This window comes from Carassius carassius, chromosome 20, assembly GCF_963082965.1.
Source record: "Carassius carassius chromosome 20, fCarCar2.1, whole genome shotgun sequence".
NCBI classification, from domain to species: domain Eukaryota; kingdom Metazoa; phylum Chordata; class Actinopteri; order Cypriniformes; family Cyprinidae; genus Carassius; species Carassius carassius.
In genome coordinates, this window is record NC_081774.1 from 8,391,858 (window position 1) to 8,411,109 (window position 19,252).

At 37.2% G+C, this 19,252-nt stretch overlaps 1 protein-coding gene across 1 annotated transcript in view; it reads right to left on the reverse strand.

The window, feature by feature from the left end:
* epha4b (eph receptor A4b) overlaps positions 1-19,252 on the reverse strand; it is a 111,768-nt gene that overhangs the window by 9,268 nt on the left and 83,248 nt on the right. The window contains exons 9-13 of the mRNA XM_059501469.1: positions 15,759-15,826; positions 15,339-15,464; positions 13,729-13,914; positions 3,490-3,551; positions 1,144-1,353 (exon numbers count right to left, since the gene is read on the reverse strand). Coding sequence (XP_059357452.1) covers positions 1,144-1,353; positions 3,490-3,551; positions 13,729-13,914; positions 15,339-15,464; positions 15,759-15,826 — 652 coding nt within the window. The remainder of the gene's footprint in view (positions 1-1,143; positions 1,354-3,489; positions 3,552-13,728; positions 13,915-15,338; positions 15,465-15,758; positions 15,827-19,252) is intronic.

Consider the following 19,252-nt stretch of genomic DNA (forward strand, 5'->3'; position numbering starts at 1 on the left):
ATATTCTGGTGTAATTTCTATTTCCATGTAATTTCCACTGTTGGACATTGTTAGTAGACTAATAAAATTGATGGTAGTGTGAAAAGTGTATTTCAGTAGAGCTTATCTTCTAAAATGTAAAGAAACACCCATAAATAAACAGCAGAATAGAGACAATATTTGTCTTTTCCTATTCCAGCACTATGGCAGGGTCTGTATTTTCCTAAATGTCTTTTTAAATAGCTGCAGTGGTTTGTAGTTAATCTCTATATTCAAAGTCAAACAAAAGACAAACCGGCTGTACTCTGTATAGACAAACGTGATGAGAGTGCCAAAGAACGGCAGCGGTACCCATGGGGTAAAATCATTTACAGAGAATTTCAAAAAGCGATCTTTACAATTTTTTAATTATATAAAGTCACGGCACATAAATGGCTGCCTCGTGTGGCCTGGAGGGTTTTGTCTCTTCATGATTTCACCACTTGAAGCAACGGGACAAGGGGTGCTGAATGTCAGAGCCACTTATATTTTAAGAGTTCCTCTCTGTGTGAAACACACATTTTGCCACAGATGCGCACACACGGACATCAAAAAGCAATATGGGTGGGTCTGTTCGGGGTTGTATAAGCACTTTTCACCCCTGTTTGCATGTGACAACAGATTCTCCTGCTGAGTGTATGCTTTGTCCACCCAAGTGGACACCGACGGCTACACACACACACATATACAGTATGCCTCTTTCATGCCCTTGGCCTTCATACCCATCCACAGGGTGCTCACCAATTACCGAGCTGAGAAGGAGAGAGAGGAACGAGTGTAGGGGGTTTGGAGGCGGTTGTCCTGTCAGAAACGGATGTAATTAATACATGCTGGGTTGACAGAGAAACTGACCCCTGAGAAAGCCAACTTGCTTCTCAAACATCCCTCCTCTGTCTCTTTCTTTCTGTGTCTTGGTGAAGTTCTTTCACAAAATCAAACACTTTCAAAAGACATTTTCAAGGAGATAAGAGATATTTCAATCATTATACTCACAAAGTGTGATTTATACTACAAACAGCATTATTTTTTATCCGTTTAGTTCTTCCTTCATTCCCTGTTTCTGTAAAATTGATAATGACTCAATCTAGGATCTAATAAAACCTTGAGGGGGGAAAGGTGCTTTACCCGTGTGGTGTACGCAGCTTCAGGATCGTCTTCTAGCACTCTGGACAGGCCAAAGTCGGACACTTTGCACACCAGGTTGCTGTTCACCAGGATGTTGCGTGCCGCCAGGTCACGGTGGACGTAGCTCATGTCAGACAGATATTTCATTCCTGAAGCGATTCCACGCATCATTCCCACCAACTGAATGACCGTGAACTGCCCATCGTGTTTCTGCAAGAGAAACAGAAGGCATCTGTTATTATTTTTAGATTGTACAGCTGGTGTACACTGTTAAAAATAAAGGTCTGAATAACTTAAAAATGTTATCCTGTGGCAGAAGAATGCAAAACTGGTTGTAACCGGAACCATTATTTTGTTTTTATTGACTAATTTAATATGCAGAAGCAACTTATGTAATATATAATATCAGATATCATAAACTAGCAATATAGAACATTTTGGTAAATAAAGTACCTTATTTTAAGGTGTCCTTGTTACAGTGCAATTATAAATTTAAGTACAGAGTAATATGAATTAACTACATGTACATACTATACGGTTAGGATAAGGATTCGTGTTTGGCTTAGGGTTACTTGCACGTAATATGCATAATTTATTGATATTATAATAGTAAGTGCATGTAACGTGTAACAAGGACAACATAAATTACGTGCATATAAGCTATTATATATATATATATATATATATATATATATATATATATATATATATATATATACACACACATTAAGTAATATGTTCAATTTGCTATATATTCATATATTATACTTTTATTTCTGTTGACATTTTTACATTGCATTATTCCGAAAATAATTTATATTAAATTATATATATATATATATATATATATATATATATATATATATATATATATATATATATATATATATATATATATATATATATATATATATATATATATATATATGTGTGTGTGTGTGTGTGTGTTGGTAGGTGACACTTATAGGTAATATTTGAAGGCTTATTTTATGTTAACGTTCTAGACTTCATGCATCAAACACTCCATTTTCACAGTTCTAATGGTTTTGCCTTAAGTTCTGATTCATTATGCAAAAGACTCTGACCTCTGGTTTTACAGCTCTTTCTGCCATAATTGCTATAATGTTTACAGGCCTTTATTAATGTAAAACCATCTGGATTTGGTGGTTCTGTTGACTAAACAAAAGAGCCTGGCCATCCATTTTGCCTCAAAAACAATCTTCACAATGAGCAATTAGCCCAGCGCCTTAATCTCCATATCTGGGCAGTAAACTAATCTTGTTAAAACCTCACTTTTGTCCCTCGGAGCAATATCAATCTGAAACATGTGCTCGTATAGTATTTCATGCATCATAATGTGGGTAAGTTAATTACGCTGTGTTTTGTGAAATGTGGCCGCTGATTGATCGTCTGGTCTGATCAACTGGATGTTATCAATCTACTGTCAGAAGTAACACTACTTACAGGAAGAGCAGAGAAAGACAGAAATAGAGACAGAGAGAAATCATTTGTTTTTGTACTAGTAAGTGATGCTTAACTGATCTGTCCTCTAATTAAACACATGTAGCTGGGTGGCCGAACTATGAGCTATTAGCCATAAAACTGACCCCATAATTATATTAACTTTTTATGTGGGCTAAGGGGGTATTTATTGGGTTCATTATGTATGCTGCAGAAAGATCGAAAGTCTCAGACAGGCCCTTTTTTAGGGGTGGAGGGTGTTAGATTTCATTTTCATTTTCTCAAAGTGTAGGCAATTAAAAAGTGTCCTGACTTAAAGGAAAACATATCTATGCTGCCTGTAATAAAACCTTGTGGCCCGATCCGCTGGGTGACAAAGGCGGTAATAAATTAGCGAGGATTGCGGGAGACGTTATGGCAGCTTGGTGGAGTGAGCGCACCCTTATTATAAATCTACCAAATTCATTTACTCACTTCCTGTCTCTATATGAGACACATTTGCAACATGTTCACTCGAATACGTGCTTAAGTGTTATTTCTGATTACTAAAACAAAGGCGAAAAAAATGAATATTTCATGAAGCAAAAACGTTCAGTATTGCAAATGTGCAAAAGTCAGATTATTATAATCTTGGCACTTTTGATGTACAACAGTCAGGCTGCCAAAACCCTAATGGACAGCGAGCAACTGAATCCTCACAGCTTCCACCAGGCATCCATTCCATGCTTAATTTCCCTCCAGTAATAGACTTTCAGGGAGGTATCCGTGGCTTATACCCTTGAGCGATGCTCGTTTATTGGCTGTAGGTAATTAAATGTAAGGCAGCATCTTAAACGGCATGCGAACATCGGTGTGGACTTGTGCCACGTGTTTTGCCTTCCTCACCTTGAGGAAAGTATCCAACGATCCATTCTCCATGTACTCTGTAATAATCATCACAGGCTTGCCTGTAGACACAAAGAGAGAAAAAAAAAGACAAAAACACAAGATTTACCATCAGCCTAGATGGAAGGAAAAAACATAAAATGTCGTAACAGATTGATGATTCTACACAAATCCACAAAGAAATAAATCATGGTAATGGTGTCATTAATCCTTTATAGCTGAGATGCTGAAACACAGGAATGAAGGAGAGAAAAGAGAAGGCTAAACTCTGGCCACACTTTCAGCCTTTATCCTAGGCAGCCCCATTATTCAGCATGACAGACCTTCATCAGAGCCTTCCACCATCAAAGAAAGCAGTTAATTAACCCCGGCTAATCCACTGAGAACCAATTAGAAAGCTTTGTTGCCATGATGGGCGGGCAGGACAGTTTGTGAGAGCAGATGAGAGCCCATAGCACCTGTTGTGATGGATGGCAGGTAACGAAAGGAAGAGTTCCTGTAATCTTTGAAGTCCAACAGTGCACTTAGTTTGTTTTACAAATGACTCTAAAACCCAAACTGAGACAACAAAGTATTAGTCACATGAATGCAACACGTCTGCCCTCTCTCAATACAACCATCATCAAGTCAGACAAGTATTAGTCTACCGGTTAGCCTGAGAAACATGCATGTAAACATTAGCATCATAGTTTTCTTCATGTGTAAGGTCATTAACTTCCAACAATTACAAAACTTAAAGCATTATAAGTATTTCTGACAGAAAGGGTCCAAAATCTAGGTCAGGAAATTATGTTGACTTCTAAATGTCTCATTTTAGCAAAATGCTAATATAGCATTGCACGTCTCCTTTGCAAAACTGCAAAACCAGTTAGCCAACTAGTCATAGAAAAAAAAAGTGGCTGTGGACATACACTTTATTAGTTCTCTTAATATTTCACTCAATCATTTTGTGTGACATCTGTTGTTGTTGCTTTTTATTTCTGTAAGATTAACATGTTCGCTTAGCAATGTGCTAATGCCAAACAGTAGCTATAGAGTGCAACATTCAGGTTCTGAATGTAAAAATCCCATTCATTTTCTCAAAAACTGAAAACAGACCTACTGTGAGATACAAGGTTTTTAGATTATTCTTTTGTTGAAGCTGACAGTCAAAACTATTTCAACTTTTTTTTTGTGGGTGTTCAACAACCAAATTCCTGGTGAAAAACGACATTACCCATGATTCTGTGTTCATGATTCATGATTCCATGAAATGTGTTATTTCTATGCAATGAACATCTTTTAAACAACAGTTTTGTATTAATCTATCACTTTTCATTTGATTATGCCATTTGCAATGCTTCATGGGATTGTATATTCTTTTCTTCATTAAAGCAGTTAAGTACAGTGTCTTGTACCTTTGTATTTTTGTCGGATTTCCAAATATGCTTTGCTTTAAATCAAAGTTTCTAATATTGTGATTCACCTTGTTGCTGGTTAGTTTGGTTTATATCAAAGGGGAAACAAAGAATGTGAAACATTTAACTAACCATTCATGTATTTGTGGGTCAGACAAGCATACAGTATTTACATACAGACTAACATATTCATTGTTTACATTAGCAACTGTATGTGCCTTCTGTTGAATTCCATTAACCTATTTTGAACACAAGAAGGCATACTGCATGCACACCTGCACTTATAAGGCAGCTCCTTCTGCAGATATAAGGCAAAAATGTTGGGTTTTGAAAGAGAATTTAAGTCTTCCACACACACTCACACTAATAAGCATAAGTTTTACTACTGCTGCCACCAATCTACCACAGGGCATCATCTGCAAGCCGATATCTGAAATATAGCGACAGAGTGAAATAAACAGAGAAATGTTCTAGTGCCTTGTTGAGTCTCGGTTAACAAGCTCTGTCATATCCCTTTCAATCCTCTGACCTGAATACATCACTCACAGGTCACTGAGAGTTCAACGTTTAGTGACCCTTGCTTCATTTGACAGAATGTCTAAGTGCAGATTTGACGGAACGAATCCAAACGTGACCGCTGGGGTAAAACGACCGTGTCAAATGTGCCTGTTGATTAGTTTGGGCGTATGATTCCGGTGGTGTACACCATGTTTGCCCTTGTTAAAGGGGCATATCAGCGCTGTGTATGAACCTACGCCAAGCATAAGTAGGTCTCTAGAGCGGAGGCTTATAGGTTCATGTACAGACACTGAATGCCAAGTGGGCTTACAGTGAGCCAGATAGCAGGAAACAGGCCATCTCGTTATCACCCAGAGATGTAGTGTTCATTTGCTTTTAAGTCACTAAATTGCTCTTTACAAATATTAGTTTATGGATGACCTGAATATTATTTATATAACTCATAAACTGACATACAAAACAAGTGATATTTTAGTGTTATTTATACACTGCTATAGTATTATTAATACTTTTAAAATTCTTTAATATTTTGTCAGAATTAATTTTTATTTTTAGCAATGTTGTTATGTGGTTTTGTAATTTTACTAGATTTTTATTGAAATATTTCTTTATAGCTTTTATTTTTATTTTAGTATTTCAAATGCATTATTTTTTATGTTTATTTACTTCAGCGTAGACATATTTGATTCAGTTAGCATGTGAGAATCAAAATGTGTTGTTTGACAAAACATTTTAGTTTCAGTTAACAACAACGTTGATGCAATATGGATATAGCAGAGAATTAGGATGCAAACAATGCAAAATAAGCATTTTCAATGCAAAAAGTCCTTGGTTACTACTCCCAAAAAATATGAGCACTCAGAATGTGTGTCAGTGTATCAGTGTTTATTAGTGCTCAGCAGTGGGCTGTTGTCCCTGTCTCTCTCAGGGACATGTAAACACCAGCCACGTCAGTGCTGATAAATGACTTACATTCTGGTAACCTCCACTCTGGAATACAGAGATATGTGCTCGAGTCATGGGATGTGAGGTCTATGTGTGTATACAAATATATATGAGTTTTTGAAACAACAGGTTTGATCACCCCCTCCGAGCATCACCACAGCAACAGACTGGTTATACATCACCTAAAATTAAATCACTATCTCACCAAGATAAATGCCTTCCATGACATCCCCAAACCTAAACCCCCATGTCTCATCTGAAAAAAGAGGGGGAAAAAATGCAATTCTGTTTATTTTTCAGGGGCAGACTAATGTAGCTGTCAGCCGATGAAAGAGAAAGAGAGGGAATGGGCCACAGCGCACTGTGTTCTGGGAATGGAACACCGATGGGTGGCCATCTGATGTCACTATGTGTGTGTGTGTGTGTGTGTGTGTGTGTGTGTGTGTGTGTGTGTGTGTGTGTGTGTGACTGCTTTATCAGAAAGTGAGTTGAAGCGGCAAGTGGCATTGATCCTGAAAGAGCGGGTGGCCGAGGCAGTGGATCTGATCAGAGAAGCTTGGCAGCCTCCCGGGTCCCTGACCTCAGAGCCGAACCCAGAGAGAGAAAACACAAGCTGTACGTGCAGTTAACACTGTGTGAGCAGGTATGAGGAATTAACGGCATTACATATTTATTTCAGTTAGTATTTTACAGGATGAATCTAAATGTATTAGTATTTAATGGAATGTCTAATTTTTGTTGAAAGTTTAAAAGTTTATTTTAATAATAATAATAAAAAAAATTCATCTAACATGTTATTTGAAATAATAAAATTAAATAAAATGTAAAAAGATAGCATATATGCTTTATTGTTGTAGTCCTCCAGAACAGAACTGGTTTCAAAAGCTGAAATTAATTTTATACTAAAGGTCTTTGCATAGTCCAAAAATCTCGTCCGAAATTTCTGCACGTTAAAAAATAAATACAGCCTTGTTTTGTGTTAATCAGGTTTACACACTGCCTCTGAAATGTTCGTCCATCATAAAAAAATTATGAAATAAAAAATAAAAACAGTCAGGTTACCGGTATATTTCTGTTTTCACATCCATAGCAAGTATTTTGATAGGAAAGGATGACGAATACAAAACCAACAAAAAAAAGCATATGAAAATTTCTGACTCAATGTGCAAGGACCTTAAAAGCTTGATTAAACTTTGTGTCAAGTCTTGCAATAGAACTGCTCTGGTAAATCTTTTGGAAAGATCATCTAGTGTTGATTTTATACATGGGTTTAAGTGTTAAAACAACCATCAGCCACAATTACAGCAGGCGTTTAACTATAAAACACTTCTTATTATGAGCTCTTCAGAAAACAACTCTGAAAGATTTGCTCTTGACATTAATCCCTGGCAACCTCGAGGGGATTGCTTTTAATTTCCCCTCTAATTCATGCATTATCAAGTGATCATTCTGGACATCTGACATGCCAATTTTTCCAGATGAGATATAAAAAGGTTACGGCACAACCACAAGCACACACAAGCAGCTTCATCCAGGGCAGACGGTGTTCACTATCTCAAAGCACACAATGGAACTCATTGAGGGCTTCCTGCATTAGCATCACATGTCTTATGAACAGAGGGCAGGCATATCTGTGATTTCACCCTCAAGACCTGCTTTCTCTTTTTGCTTTGTTTCTACAAAGAGACGAATATGTTTAACCCTTTATGAACCCTGCATGGCTGGAATAGCAGCAGTCTACAATGAGCTCTGTGTACATGGGAGTGAACTAGTAGTTAATGTCACCGGTGGCTTACTAAGTGTGGCCTTAGGTACAAAGCTTTAACAGAAGGATCGGTTATAGATTTACATACTGTGAAGATCAAGAAACCCTGAGGGTGACACTAAATATGGTTCAGGCAGGCAGGTTTACAAATCAGTCTTCAGAAGACAATGCAACTGTCTGACACAATGTTCTGTTAATATGAAGGAATTGTCCTTATTGATTTTTTTGTAAGTGCTTTCCCTGTGTTTTAAATTACGCATTAAATTGTGCTGTGTTTTAGTTTTACAGGAAATGTCTGTACACTTCTCTATGGATTTTTTCTTAGAGTGGTATATCATATGATGCTATTTTGTTTCCTTATCTCACTAAAGAAATCAGTTTCGATGTATTAATGAATTCATTACATTTATTTAAATTCAAAAGTACAGTAAAGACTAATACATTGTTACAAAAAAAAAAAAAAAAATGTATATTTCTATAAACTTTCTATTAATCAAAGAATCCTGAAAAATGTATCAAAGTTGCCACAATAATATTAAGTGGCACAACTGTTTTCAATATTGATAATAATAAGAAATGATTCTTGAAAACCAAATCAGCTTATTAGAATGATTTCTAAATGATTTCTAAATGATTCTGTGATATTTAAGACTGGAAATATGGTTTCCATTACATGAATAAGATATAGTACATTACAGTACATCAAATAAATGCAGCTTTGGTGAGCATGACTTCTTTGAGCTTTCAAAAACATAAACAAATATTACCCACCTAAAAATTTTAAATAAATAAAATAATATAAAAATAAACTAATAAATAGAAATGCATATTCAAGACACAAAATAATTTCCTCAAAGCTTGATAGAATGATTTTCCCAACTCTGATCCTTTGCTACTTTTAAGAAACATCTACAAACACACCTCCATTGTGAGAACACACAAAACAAAAAATATGATTATTGTACTGTTTTTGCTCTGGATAAGTGTGTCTGATAATGCATAAATGTAAAATGTAAATGCGACTATAAAAGTACAGAAAGTCATTGTAGGTGGTGAAAATGGAAGCATTGATCCAGATCTGCTTGTGTTGTAATATCTAGGACAGAGACTTAAAAACCATATCCACTTAAATAAAGCTGTCACAGCACGCTGCTGTCAGAGGCATTTTGCACAGAATCTCTTGAACTCTATATGTACTTACCGGGGAAAATCGCTGGATAATTCTATTCCCAACAGAGTCCTTCTGACCTACATGTTTGTATCGCACGTTCGGGAAAAAAAAAATGAATACCTGCAACAAACTCAAGTAATCAATATCACATAACACCTCATCTGTGTAATGCAACACCCCTGTGATTTACTTCTAACCGGTATTGTAGAATAATCATTAAAGGAAACAGACCTTTGTTGCAGGTGATTTGACATTTAGAGAGCATGTAAGTTATAAAAAATGCTTTGTGACATCAGATATGAGGTGGATTGTGTAATTGCGTATTGGGAGGGAGGCACACCAGCTTGAGTGTGTTGTGTGTAAACATATGTTTGTGTGTAAAGCAGCAAACCAGAGGCTTTACATTTGGCCTGTAGTCGTCCCATCAGGACCCCCACAGTGACACCCCTTAACAAGCTCAAATCAGGCCCATTCTCAATGCTGGCTCATCTTTAGGGTGAGAACCCCTATTGCAAATAGAGTATTGATTTTACACCCTGCATTAAAGTGTGGTGACAGCAGAACGCATATCTCCATTTATTCTGCATTGACATACAATGAACTAACTTATAATATAAAAGAGAAATTGACCAGGTTGATGTCCTGATGGCCCACTTTGGGCACGATTATGAAAATAAGAACACAAGGAGCCATTCTTCAACTTTACAATCTTATTGCTTTTCCAAATGGTGTTTTAACTAAATGACACATGATGTACTTAGCACTGAGCTTCTGTTCCACTGTTCCCTGCATCGCAACCCTAAATCTACCACAAGAGTTTCTGCAAGACTTTAAACTTTCATTGTCCCCTAAACAAAGGAGCGTTGGTTTTAATGAATGCTTTCTCGAAATAGCAGCCACTTCGTTAAGAGGAAAATCCTTTGCGGTGGAAAGAGCGCGATGAGAGGAGATGATAGCCTCCTCCAAATTGAATGGTTCCAGATTAGGTGATTGTTGGCATATAAAGGAGGAAATGAGAGATACGGAGAGATCAAAACTTTTCTGACAAATGACGAGATAGCAATTAAAAGGGCTATTTCCAAAGCTTTCTTTTAGTCGCAGCAAACCAACCATCTACATAACAATGGAAGCAATCACAGCGAGAGGGAGAGTTTGGAACATTATTCTGATAAAGCACTGTTGATTGGAGCTCTGTTTTTGATTTGTTGATCGCTGAGGCCACAAGCGTAAAGAAAAACACAAGAAAAACCTACATTTACAAAGGCTTCTTTGTGTACATCACTAAAATTAGCCCTGAAGGATAACATTGGGAAGTCAGATTCATTCTGTTTATTCAAAGAACCAGTTAAAACTTGATTTACCAACTCATCTGAGTCATTATTCAAAAGTGTTTCCAGCAGCATTTTCAATTTCATTTGATGTTGTTGTTTTTTTAGTGTGTGAAATGCTGCTGTTGATCACTGTTTATCACAAATGGTTTCTTATGATTTTTTCCATTACTTTTGCAGATGTTCGAGATTACATGATATTTTAATAATGTTTTATAATGAGTTCATAAAGACTCACAAAAAACAAAACCATGAACACCAATTAAATGTATTAAAAGTCTATTCATGCCTGCAAATTTGCTGATATTTCCAAGTTTTTTTTGTTGCTACAGTGAGTTGCAATCACAATGGAAAGATTTGAATGCTGGGAGCTGTTAGAAATAGATGTTTTGAATAACTGTTTGGAGTGAAAGGTTAGAGAGCTGTCCCTGCTGTTCCCTTGCCCTCTCCTCGGCCCTGCAGCCACTGACCTGCTGAGCAGTGATCTGTGAAATTGCCTCTTTCCGCTGTCATACGTGCGACTATTCACAACCCCCAAGGCCAGAATACATGCAGCCATATGGACAGTGACATGACTATCACTTTACCCTTTCAGAATCTCTAAGATGTTTAGTACATAAGAGAAATAAAGTCTTAAACATAAGAGCACAACATGTTATATAACATTCAATTATTTTAAGTTAAGTTTATTAAAGATAATTAAGTATATTCCACAAGTCAAAATTAAAATCACTATATTTCACAAAAATTAAACACCAGTTGTGTAAATTAAATGTTTATATGTAAACATCTGTGAAATTGTTTCATTAGAGAATTCAATTAAAAAAAATGTTTCATGATCTCTTTTAGTAAACATAAGAGCAGAACACACCGAACACACATTTAGCATTGAGATATTACTATAGTTTTTTATGACTATTTTGAACCTAATTTATTTTAATTTTAGATAAAGTATTAGTAAATGTGTAGTGTTTTGCTATTTTCTTTTTTTGCAGTTTTGTTTCCCCTCCATATGTCTATGGAGTCTTATACATTTTTTTATTTATTTTTTTGTTTTAGTTATCACCTCAATACATTTACATTTATACTAAGTCATTAGGCAGGTGCTTTTATCCAAAGTGACTTACAAATGATTAGAAGAGAAGCAATCAAAACCACCAGAAGAGCAATGAAATGCAAAGTGCTATGACAAGTCTCAGTTACCCTAACGCAGTACACGTAGCAAGGTTTTTTTTTTCTTTTCTTTTTTTTTCTAAGAATGTCAAATATTTCCTCTCTACATCTTCACCTAAACTCTCTTTTACCCTGTCAAAAGCAGGCTTATTTTAGATTCCAACAGAGGACTGGTCTATTCCACGAAGACAGAGGTCAGAGTGCAGCCCAATGTTGAATGCATTACTCTCACTTAAACCGCTACTTTGTTCTTCCAAAGAGTCTGCGTGCTCCGAGGACACTGAACTGAGCTTTAACCCCGAGCCCCTGATATTTGCTCAGAACATAAATACACCACTTATAACTAGAGGACAGGCAATTAGGCAGCGTCTGCCTTTTCAAAATGAAAAGCAAACTCGATTTACAGAGAAAATAGTTCTGTAAACTGCACAAACCAATTCTAACAAAAGGTCAAAATTAGCATTCCACATTAAGAGAGAACAGAGCGAAAAATGAATAAGAAATGTCGAGACGTCGCTGTTCATATGTGCGCTGCTGAATATTTATGACACTTAAAACACATCCAATTAACTATTTAAATGATTAATATTCATGCAGTCATAAATATGCATACTTTCATTGTTGTGCTCTATAGGTAGTGCGGAGCCGCAGACGTTTGTTCAGTCATAATGATGCTCGAAAGAAAGGGTTTTTGTTTGGTGTCTGGTGAAAGCTGAAGTTCTCCGATAAGCTCTCCCCCATTACTGATGAGATAATGAGACTCTGAAAGGTTTCTAACACACATAACACTGTGCTAGTCTATCTCTGTATGCGATTAAGATCCAATTTAGACAACGCCATCAGGCCACAAATATATAAGTGCAAAACGGCAGTTGAAGATTCGAGAAACAAGCGATAAAAGAAAAACAAAAATATGTCCTAAAAGATTTCAATTTGCTTGTAAGAATGTTAAAATAAGCCTAGTTTACTTAATCTGAACAGGACATTATTTAAAGATCACCATTTCATTTCCATGTTTTCTAAAAATGTTAAACTGTAATGTTCTTCATGTTGCTGAATTTGTATGAAATACTGATTATATCTTATCTATACTGTTGTAAAACTTTACTAAAGACTGTTAAAGGTTAAGAATTAGTTCAAATTCCAATCAAACTGTCTGAAGAAAGTCTGACTGTGTTCCACGCATCATTGTCAAAACTGCAATGCTAAGGTGTTCTGAGCAGTTTTGGGCGAGTTCTTATGTTTACTTAGATTTTGGGGTGGTTTTAGGAATTTAATTGCTAGGCGGTTTAAAAAAAGACATATTTATCATCTACCTTTAACTGTCTGTAGCACAAACAGTGCGGAATGAGTCAAGCGCCGATTTTATTAGTCATTTAATACTGTACTTAGGTTTAAATTTGCATAACATTCCCTAATCAAAAGTATCCAAATGACCATTTCCAAATGAAAAGCGGATTCTAGAGATAATAGGCTTGCTCTGCAATACATCTGCTGTAGTGAGTCTTTGTCTTCCAACCCTCTTGTGTGGTCGGATCCAACTCAACAGAGCCATTCAGGTGGAACAGTTGAGCTCTGTTTCTGTCCTCCCCAAGGCTGAGCACGTCAGTGAGTACATCACACCTCCATCTGGCTCTTAATCACAACGCCATGAAAACACTTTGTGCCCGCTGTGGCGGAAAAGGTTTGTTGGTGTAGTCACAATAATCATATACTGTCACACTTGTGCTATTCAACCACGCTGTATAAAAATTGTATCGAGCCAAGAACTCAACTGTGCAATTGAATCCCCGCACAATGATTTCTTAAAGCACTTTTGAGAACAGCTTATTTTTCCCTCAGTGCTAACAATGAGGTGTATGTACTTACTTTAACTTTTCAATCCATCTTTTAAAAGCTATTGGGAGAAGGTGAAGATAAAAGTACATGTCAGTCACTTACATCTGGTAACAACTCCTTCCAGTCTGATGATGTTGGGGTGGTCGAATTGGCCCATGATGCTGGCCTCGCTCAGGAAGTCCCGCCTCTGCTTCTCTGAGTATCCTGCTTTCAGACTTTTGATGGCCACGTAGATTTCTCTCTTGCTGGGGAGCTTCAGACGGCCACTGCAAACCTCACCAAACTCACCTGAGAAGTGACACACAGCTATCATCACATCAGGGTCAGACTATGGTGGAATTATGAAGGAAAATGTGTGTAAATAAAATTCACTTGACTGGACACTTTGACTGTGCTCACTGTCTTTTTTTTCCGTCAGTTAAAATATATGGTAACATTATTAACATATTGGCTGTTTATTAGTACTTATAAAACGCATATTATGCATGACCATATTATACATGGGGTGGTGTTGGCGCAGTGGATAAGACACATGCCTTTGGTGTGAGAGACCCGGGTTCGAATCCACTGTGAGACACCAATGTGTCCCTGAGCAAGACACTTAACCCCTAGTTGCTCCAGAGGCGTGCAACCTCTGATATATATAGCAATTGTAAGTTGCTTTGGATAAACAGCTAAATGAAATTTAAATGTAAACATATCTAATCCTACACAGTACCTAAACTTAACAACTACCTTACAAACTGTTAAAAAGCAGCAAATTTGGAATTTATTGAGGCAAAAGACATAATTGTTTGTTAATAGTGAGAATTGGACATTAAAATGACCAAATATATAAAAATAATCTTTTTTTTTTTTTTTTCTGACCACATTTAGTTTTTTATTTAATTTTTTTAATCATAAATACAAAATTATGTGATGCTTATTATAAAAAAGCATTTTGCCATTAGGGTAAGAAAATTATTTATACAAGTACACAATTTAAGGATGTTTAGATATACAGTATACAGTTTTTTTTATTTTTTCTGAGAAACAAGACAAAAATGTTTCTGATATTTGTTGAAATGTTATTAAGTGAGAAGAAAGGGGCTGTAGAATGCTACGAGTAACATAAAACTAGAATTGCTTTGTAGAAAAACGAATTACCATTGACAGAACAATTATACAGTTTAGCGGCATACCGTATACAAAGATATATATTGTTTTGGGAAAGCTCCGTTATATGGTGGATAACATCACAAACGTCAAATATGTTTGAGTTAAACGCGTCCCCTGTTCTCACACAAAGAATCTAAGTATATTTCTCCATGGTATTGTTTAATTCAGAGCTCCTAAAGCCCTAAATAACTCTATTGCACACTACTGCAGCCAGATGAAGAGAAATCGGAAATGAGACAGAGAAATAAAGAACCAAGATAAAACACACAAAAGAAGTCTGTAAAATGGAGAAACAGTCACTCACGGACAGAGAAAGCATAAGCTGAGGAAAATGAGATTTCAAAGCCAAGTTCAGACACAGAGATATGCTGTATTAACAGCTCAGTATTTCAAACAACAGCTTTGTGTGTGAGGATTACAGTTGGCAGACATTCTATAATTAGAGTTCAAATAGAAACCTCCGTTCTTTGACATACATTAGCTCACAACTGCGCTTACACATTTTATTTCATTTTATTTCCACAATTTGATGTATAGAAGAATAAGACTCTCACCTGCCCCTATAACTCTCTCTATACGTATAGTGGAGGCATCGATTTCCTTGGCAAAATCTCGGACGGCTTGATTTGGGTCCTCATAAGTGTGGGGGTGAATATACGTCCTGCTTCCTGGCAGTTTCACTGCAAAAATTAAAAATTAAAAAAGACCACGTATGATTTTCACACAGGGATTTTCAGTCCAAATGAATGCCAAGATACAACCGGACCATAAACCCAAACAGCCTTCTAAATAAGTTGGAAAAGATAAACTCTACAGTGAGGCTGAACATGATGGTTTTTGATTTATATTGCACTCTCACAGCCAGGACTGGAAGAGAGACCTTTTACATTTATGCTACCTCTAAAAACAACCGTTTGTTTTGACAACCTATTATGTATGAGTGTTTTGTGTGTGTGCTATTTTGGCAATCGTACCTCTCCCATTCTGAAACTGCATTTTTTCTTCATCTGGATCTTGCTTTGCTTTAATGTAGCCGCAATGTCTGCAACAGATTAAAAAAAAAAAAAAAAAACGATAAAAACATCACCTATAAAAATGTATATTTTTATATACCAGCCATAAAATTGCCATTCAGGACTGTATAAGAGTGAGGAAAAGATTATAATTATTTCCATGCTGCTGAAGAGATGAAATTCTCTTCATATATTAGGCACAGCTGGGACATCAATCAGTGTTTTCCAGTCCATATATAGAGCATTAATTGAGTCTGAACACGTTTGAATGAGTATGCACTCAAAACATGAATAAAAGTCTTCAAATGACGGAAGTGTAAAAAACGGAGGAAGTGTATGCCCTGATAAAAGTTAGTCTTTGAATGTGTATGTGTGTGTGTGCTGAGAGCACTAGCACATCTGTGAGTTGGTCTCCGAGGGCACGTTGGAATGTCTAAAAATACCCACTGGTGTTCTGGGTCTCCGTGGGTATGATTTTGAAACCGTCTGCCTTAGCCTGCAGCAACAGTGCAACACACCCAGTATAAAAGCTCCTAGAGGCTTAGCAACATTTTAAACATCACTGCAAAACATCATTTGTCTACTGAATGCAGTTGCAGTTTATGCATTAAAAGACCCCTGAAGCGTGTCTCCTAAAGGCTCCTAAATTAAATAATAGCTGTTTCACATATCAATTGTACAAGTTCACCTTTTCATTCGATCCATGTTTGACTTTGCGTCTGCGATGGGAGACTGAATATGAGATTAAACTCAAGCTCAAATTTCCATCGTGAACTAAAGAGGTTTATATATATTTGTTACTAAGATGTTACTAAAGCCTGGTTCACACGGCAGGATAATTAGGCCGATTTTAGCCCCGATTGACACCTTCCGACAATCTTAAGGATGCTCCGATTATCGTAAAATAATCTGATCATATATTCCTGCCGTGTGTGGTGTGTTAAGACTGCTCTCCTCCGCTCGGAAGGACGTCGGGACCGCTCCGATCTCAAATCGGGGATATCCAACATGTTGGATTTATTTGGCCCGATTTCTTCTCGTGTGTGGTGTCCCCCGAGGACAAACGATCACGCAGCCTTTGGACTGTGGCGTGTAGCCAATCAGAAAGCGAGGTGACGAGGTGGCAAGACAGCCGGCGGCTTGGCGCACCAGAAAGTCCGGTGGACGTCGGAGATGGAGGACTTTGTCTCCACTTCTTTGACCATCGCCTTTTCTTGTTTTTCTTATGTTTTTTTTTCGGTTACAAACAAAGCACAAACTATGGCCACTGCATCCTCTTCGTCCGCCATGATTGTTTACTCTGAAGTCACGTTTGATCTCGAGGGATTTTGCGAGATTTCCCATCTGACCTGGGAATGCTCGGGAGTCAAATCGGTTCGTGTGTGATGTGTTGATTTTGCTGTGTGGCTGCACACCACACACTGTATGACCAAAACTGTTAGACCCGTGATTTTTTATCGCCGTGTGTGGGGTCTCTCAGGTTTGGAAAATCGGCCGACAATTTTAAAATCGTCCCATGTGAACCAGGCTTAAGATGTTACTAAGATGGATATTGAATGAACTGACCTGCCTTTGAGTGTGCCTAGAAACCCATTTCTTTACCTTAGAACAGGTCATGAGGATGCTTGAGTGAAGATCTTCTTGAACCGAATCAGCCTCTGCAACTTCCCACATGTAACTGCCTAATCTTTCATGCTCCCTTGCAAACAGCATTACGCTTTAATGAGAGAAGCTATGAGGGAATTACATTTCCCTTCTTCGGGTTCTTCTTTCCCCTGTTCCTGTGCCTAAACTCTCCTCGGTAATTTGTCTCAAAGTAAGAATCACTCTTGACAGCTAATCTGAGAAGAAAATGTTGAACTATCTCATTACAATCAAGGACTAGTACATTTTAAAATCATCTTTTGATTATAATTGGTTTGGGGTGAGTTCCAAGGCGTCCGTAATAAGCGTGCTCTGGGTTGGGCACGGCGAGGGAGCGGCCGAGCTTGTGATAAGAGTCGGCAGCAGGGAGACAGATGAGCTGGAGGCTTCTGGCTTTTAATTTGGCAGTAATGATGAGGAGAGGGGCTGCCCATGCCAGGGTCACAGGAGCCCAGCCATGGCGAGTTGGCAGCTGGAGCTGTGATTACGTGGCAGAGAAAAGTGAGAATAATTCTGTCTTTGGCAAGCGCACCTCACTCGCACACATGTGTGTGTACACTACATAGTGTAACCAATTGCCAGTGTTCATCATGCTTCAACACTTCAGTTTGATGCTGATTTTATTTGGCTGAATCAAACACAAGCTTGTCATCATGTAAACGGCACTAATTGGCTGGACGGATTGATCCCCCATTGCATGCTTGCGTGCATGTGTGTGTGGAAACCTTGACTCATCTTGTCATTGATGTCAAGGAGAAAGAAGAAAGACGAATGGCTGAAGGTCATCAAAACTAGAAAAACAAGCCATTCATTAAAATCTTAACTTTATTGTTTTTCTTGAATGCAATCTGACAAATGGAAAAATATTAGCAAATTTAACAGCTGTTTATTATGACAGCACTCAGCTATGCTGTCAGGAAAGTGGCACAAGCGCACACCAAAATACTGTGTGTGTGTGCTTATTGTGACAAAGATTTTGCATTAGTTTTTCTAATGTTTTGTTAGGGCTGAATCCAATGCCATCATCCTTTTATAGAGATGCTTAAAAGCACAATTACACTTGCAGAATTTTTAATGTCTCACTTTCTGAAGGTGTGTTAGTGTGTCTGATGGCATTGTTAGTCATGTTTGAGTCTTGCGTTTTGAAAATAGTTAAAAATAGTTACAAATTTATGCATAGATAAAACCAGCAAACAAACAAATAAATAGATGGATAGATAGATAGATAGATAGATAGATAGATAGATAGATAGATAGATAGATAGATAGATAGATTATCAAATCTAACATTATCAAATGATATCTTCATTGGGGCATCAAAATAATACTATTTCAAAGAGAAAATTTGTCAAGTTAAAATAATAGGATTCTTCGTATAATTTGTATAATGCAACAGTTTCTACAATCAGTTTCTGTTTTGAATTGAAAACGAGTGCATTCTGAGCCGCATGTCAATAACGAGCATACATTTCCATGACACAAAGTGTGTATGGGGATATTGAGGACCACAAATCTTATGAAGCTGTTCTCACTGTATGTCCGTATGGCTGACAGGCCTCTCAGAAATCTAATGAGAAAAATAGCATTTTATATTGACAAAATGTCTCTCCTTGAAGAACAAAGCAGCGAGCATCACCCTGATGAATGACTCCAATCTTCCAGTGTTCCTCCAATAAATGACCGAACACTGCTTGCTTTTGTTGAGCAAGGCCCCTGCTCTTTCAGTACGGCCTGAACACCATGAGGACAAATCACTTTGTGCTGCCTAATGCACTCTCGCTCTCTTTCTCCAGAACATTCTGCCACACAGA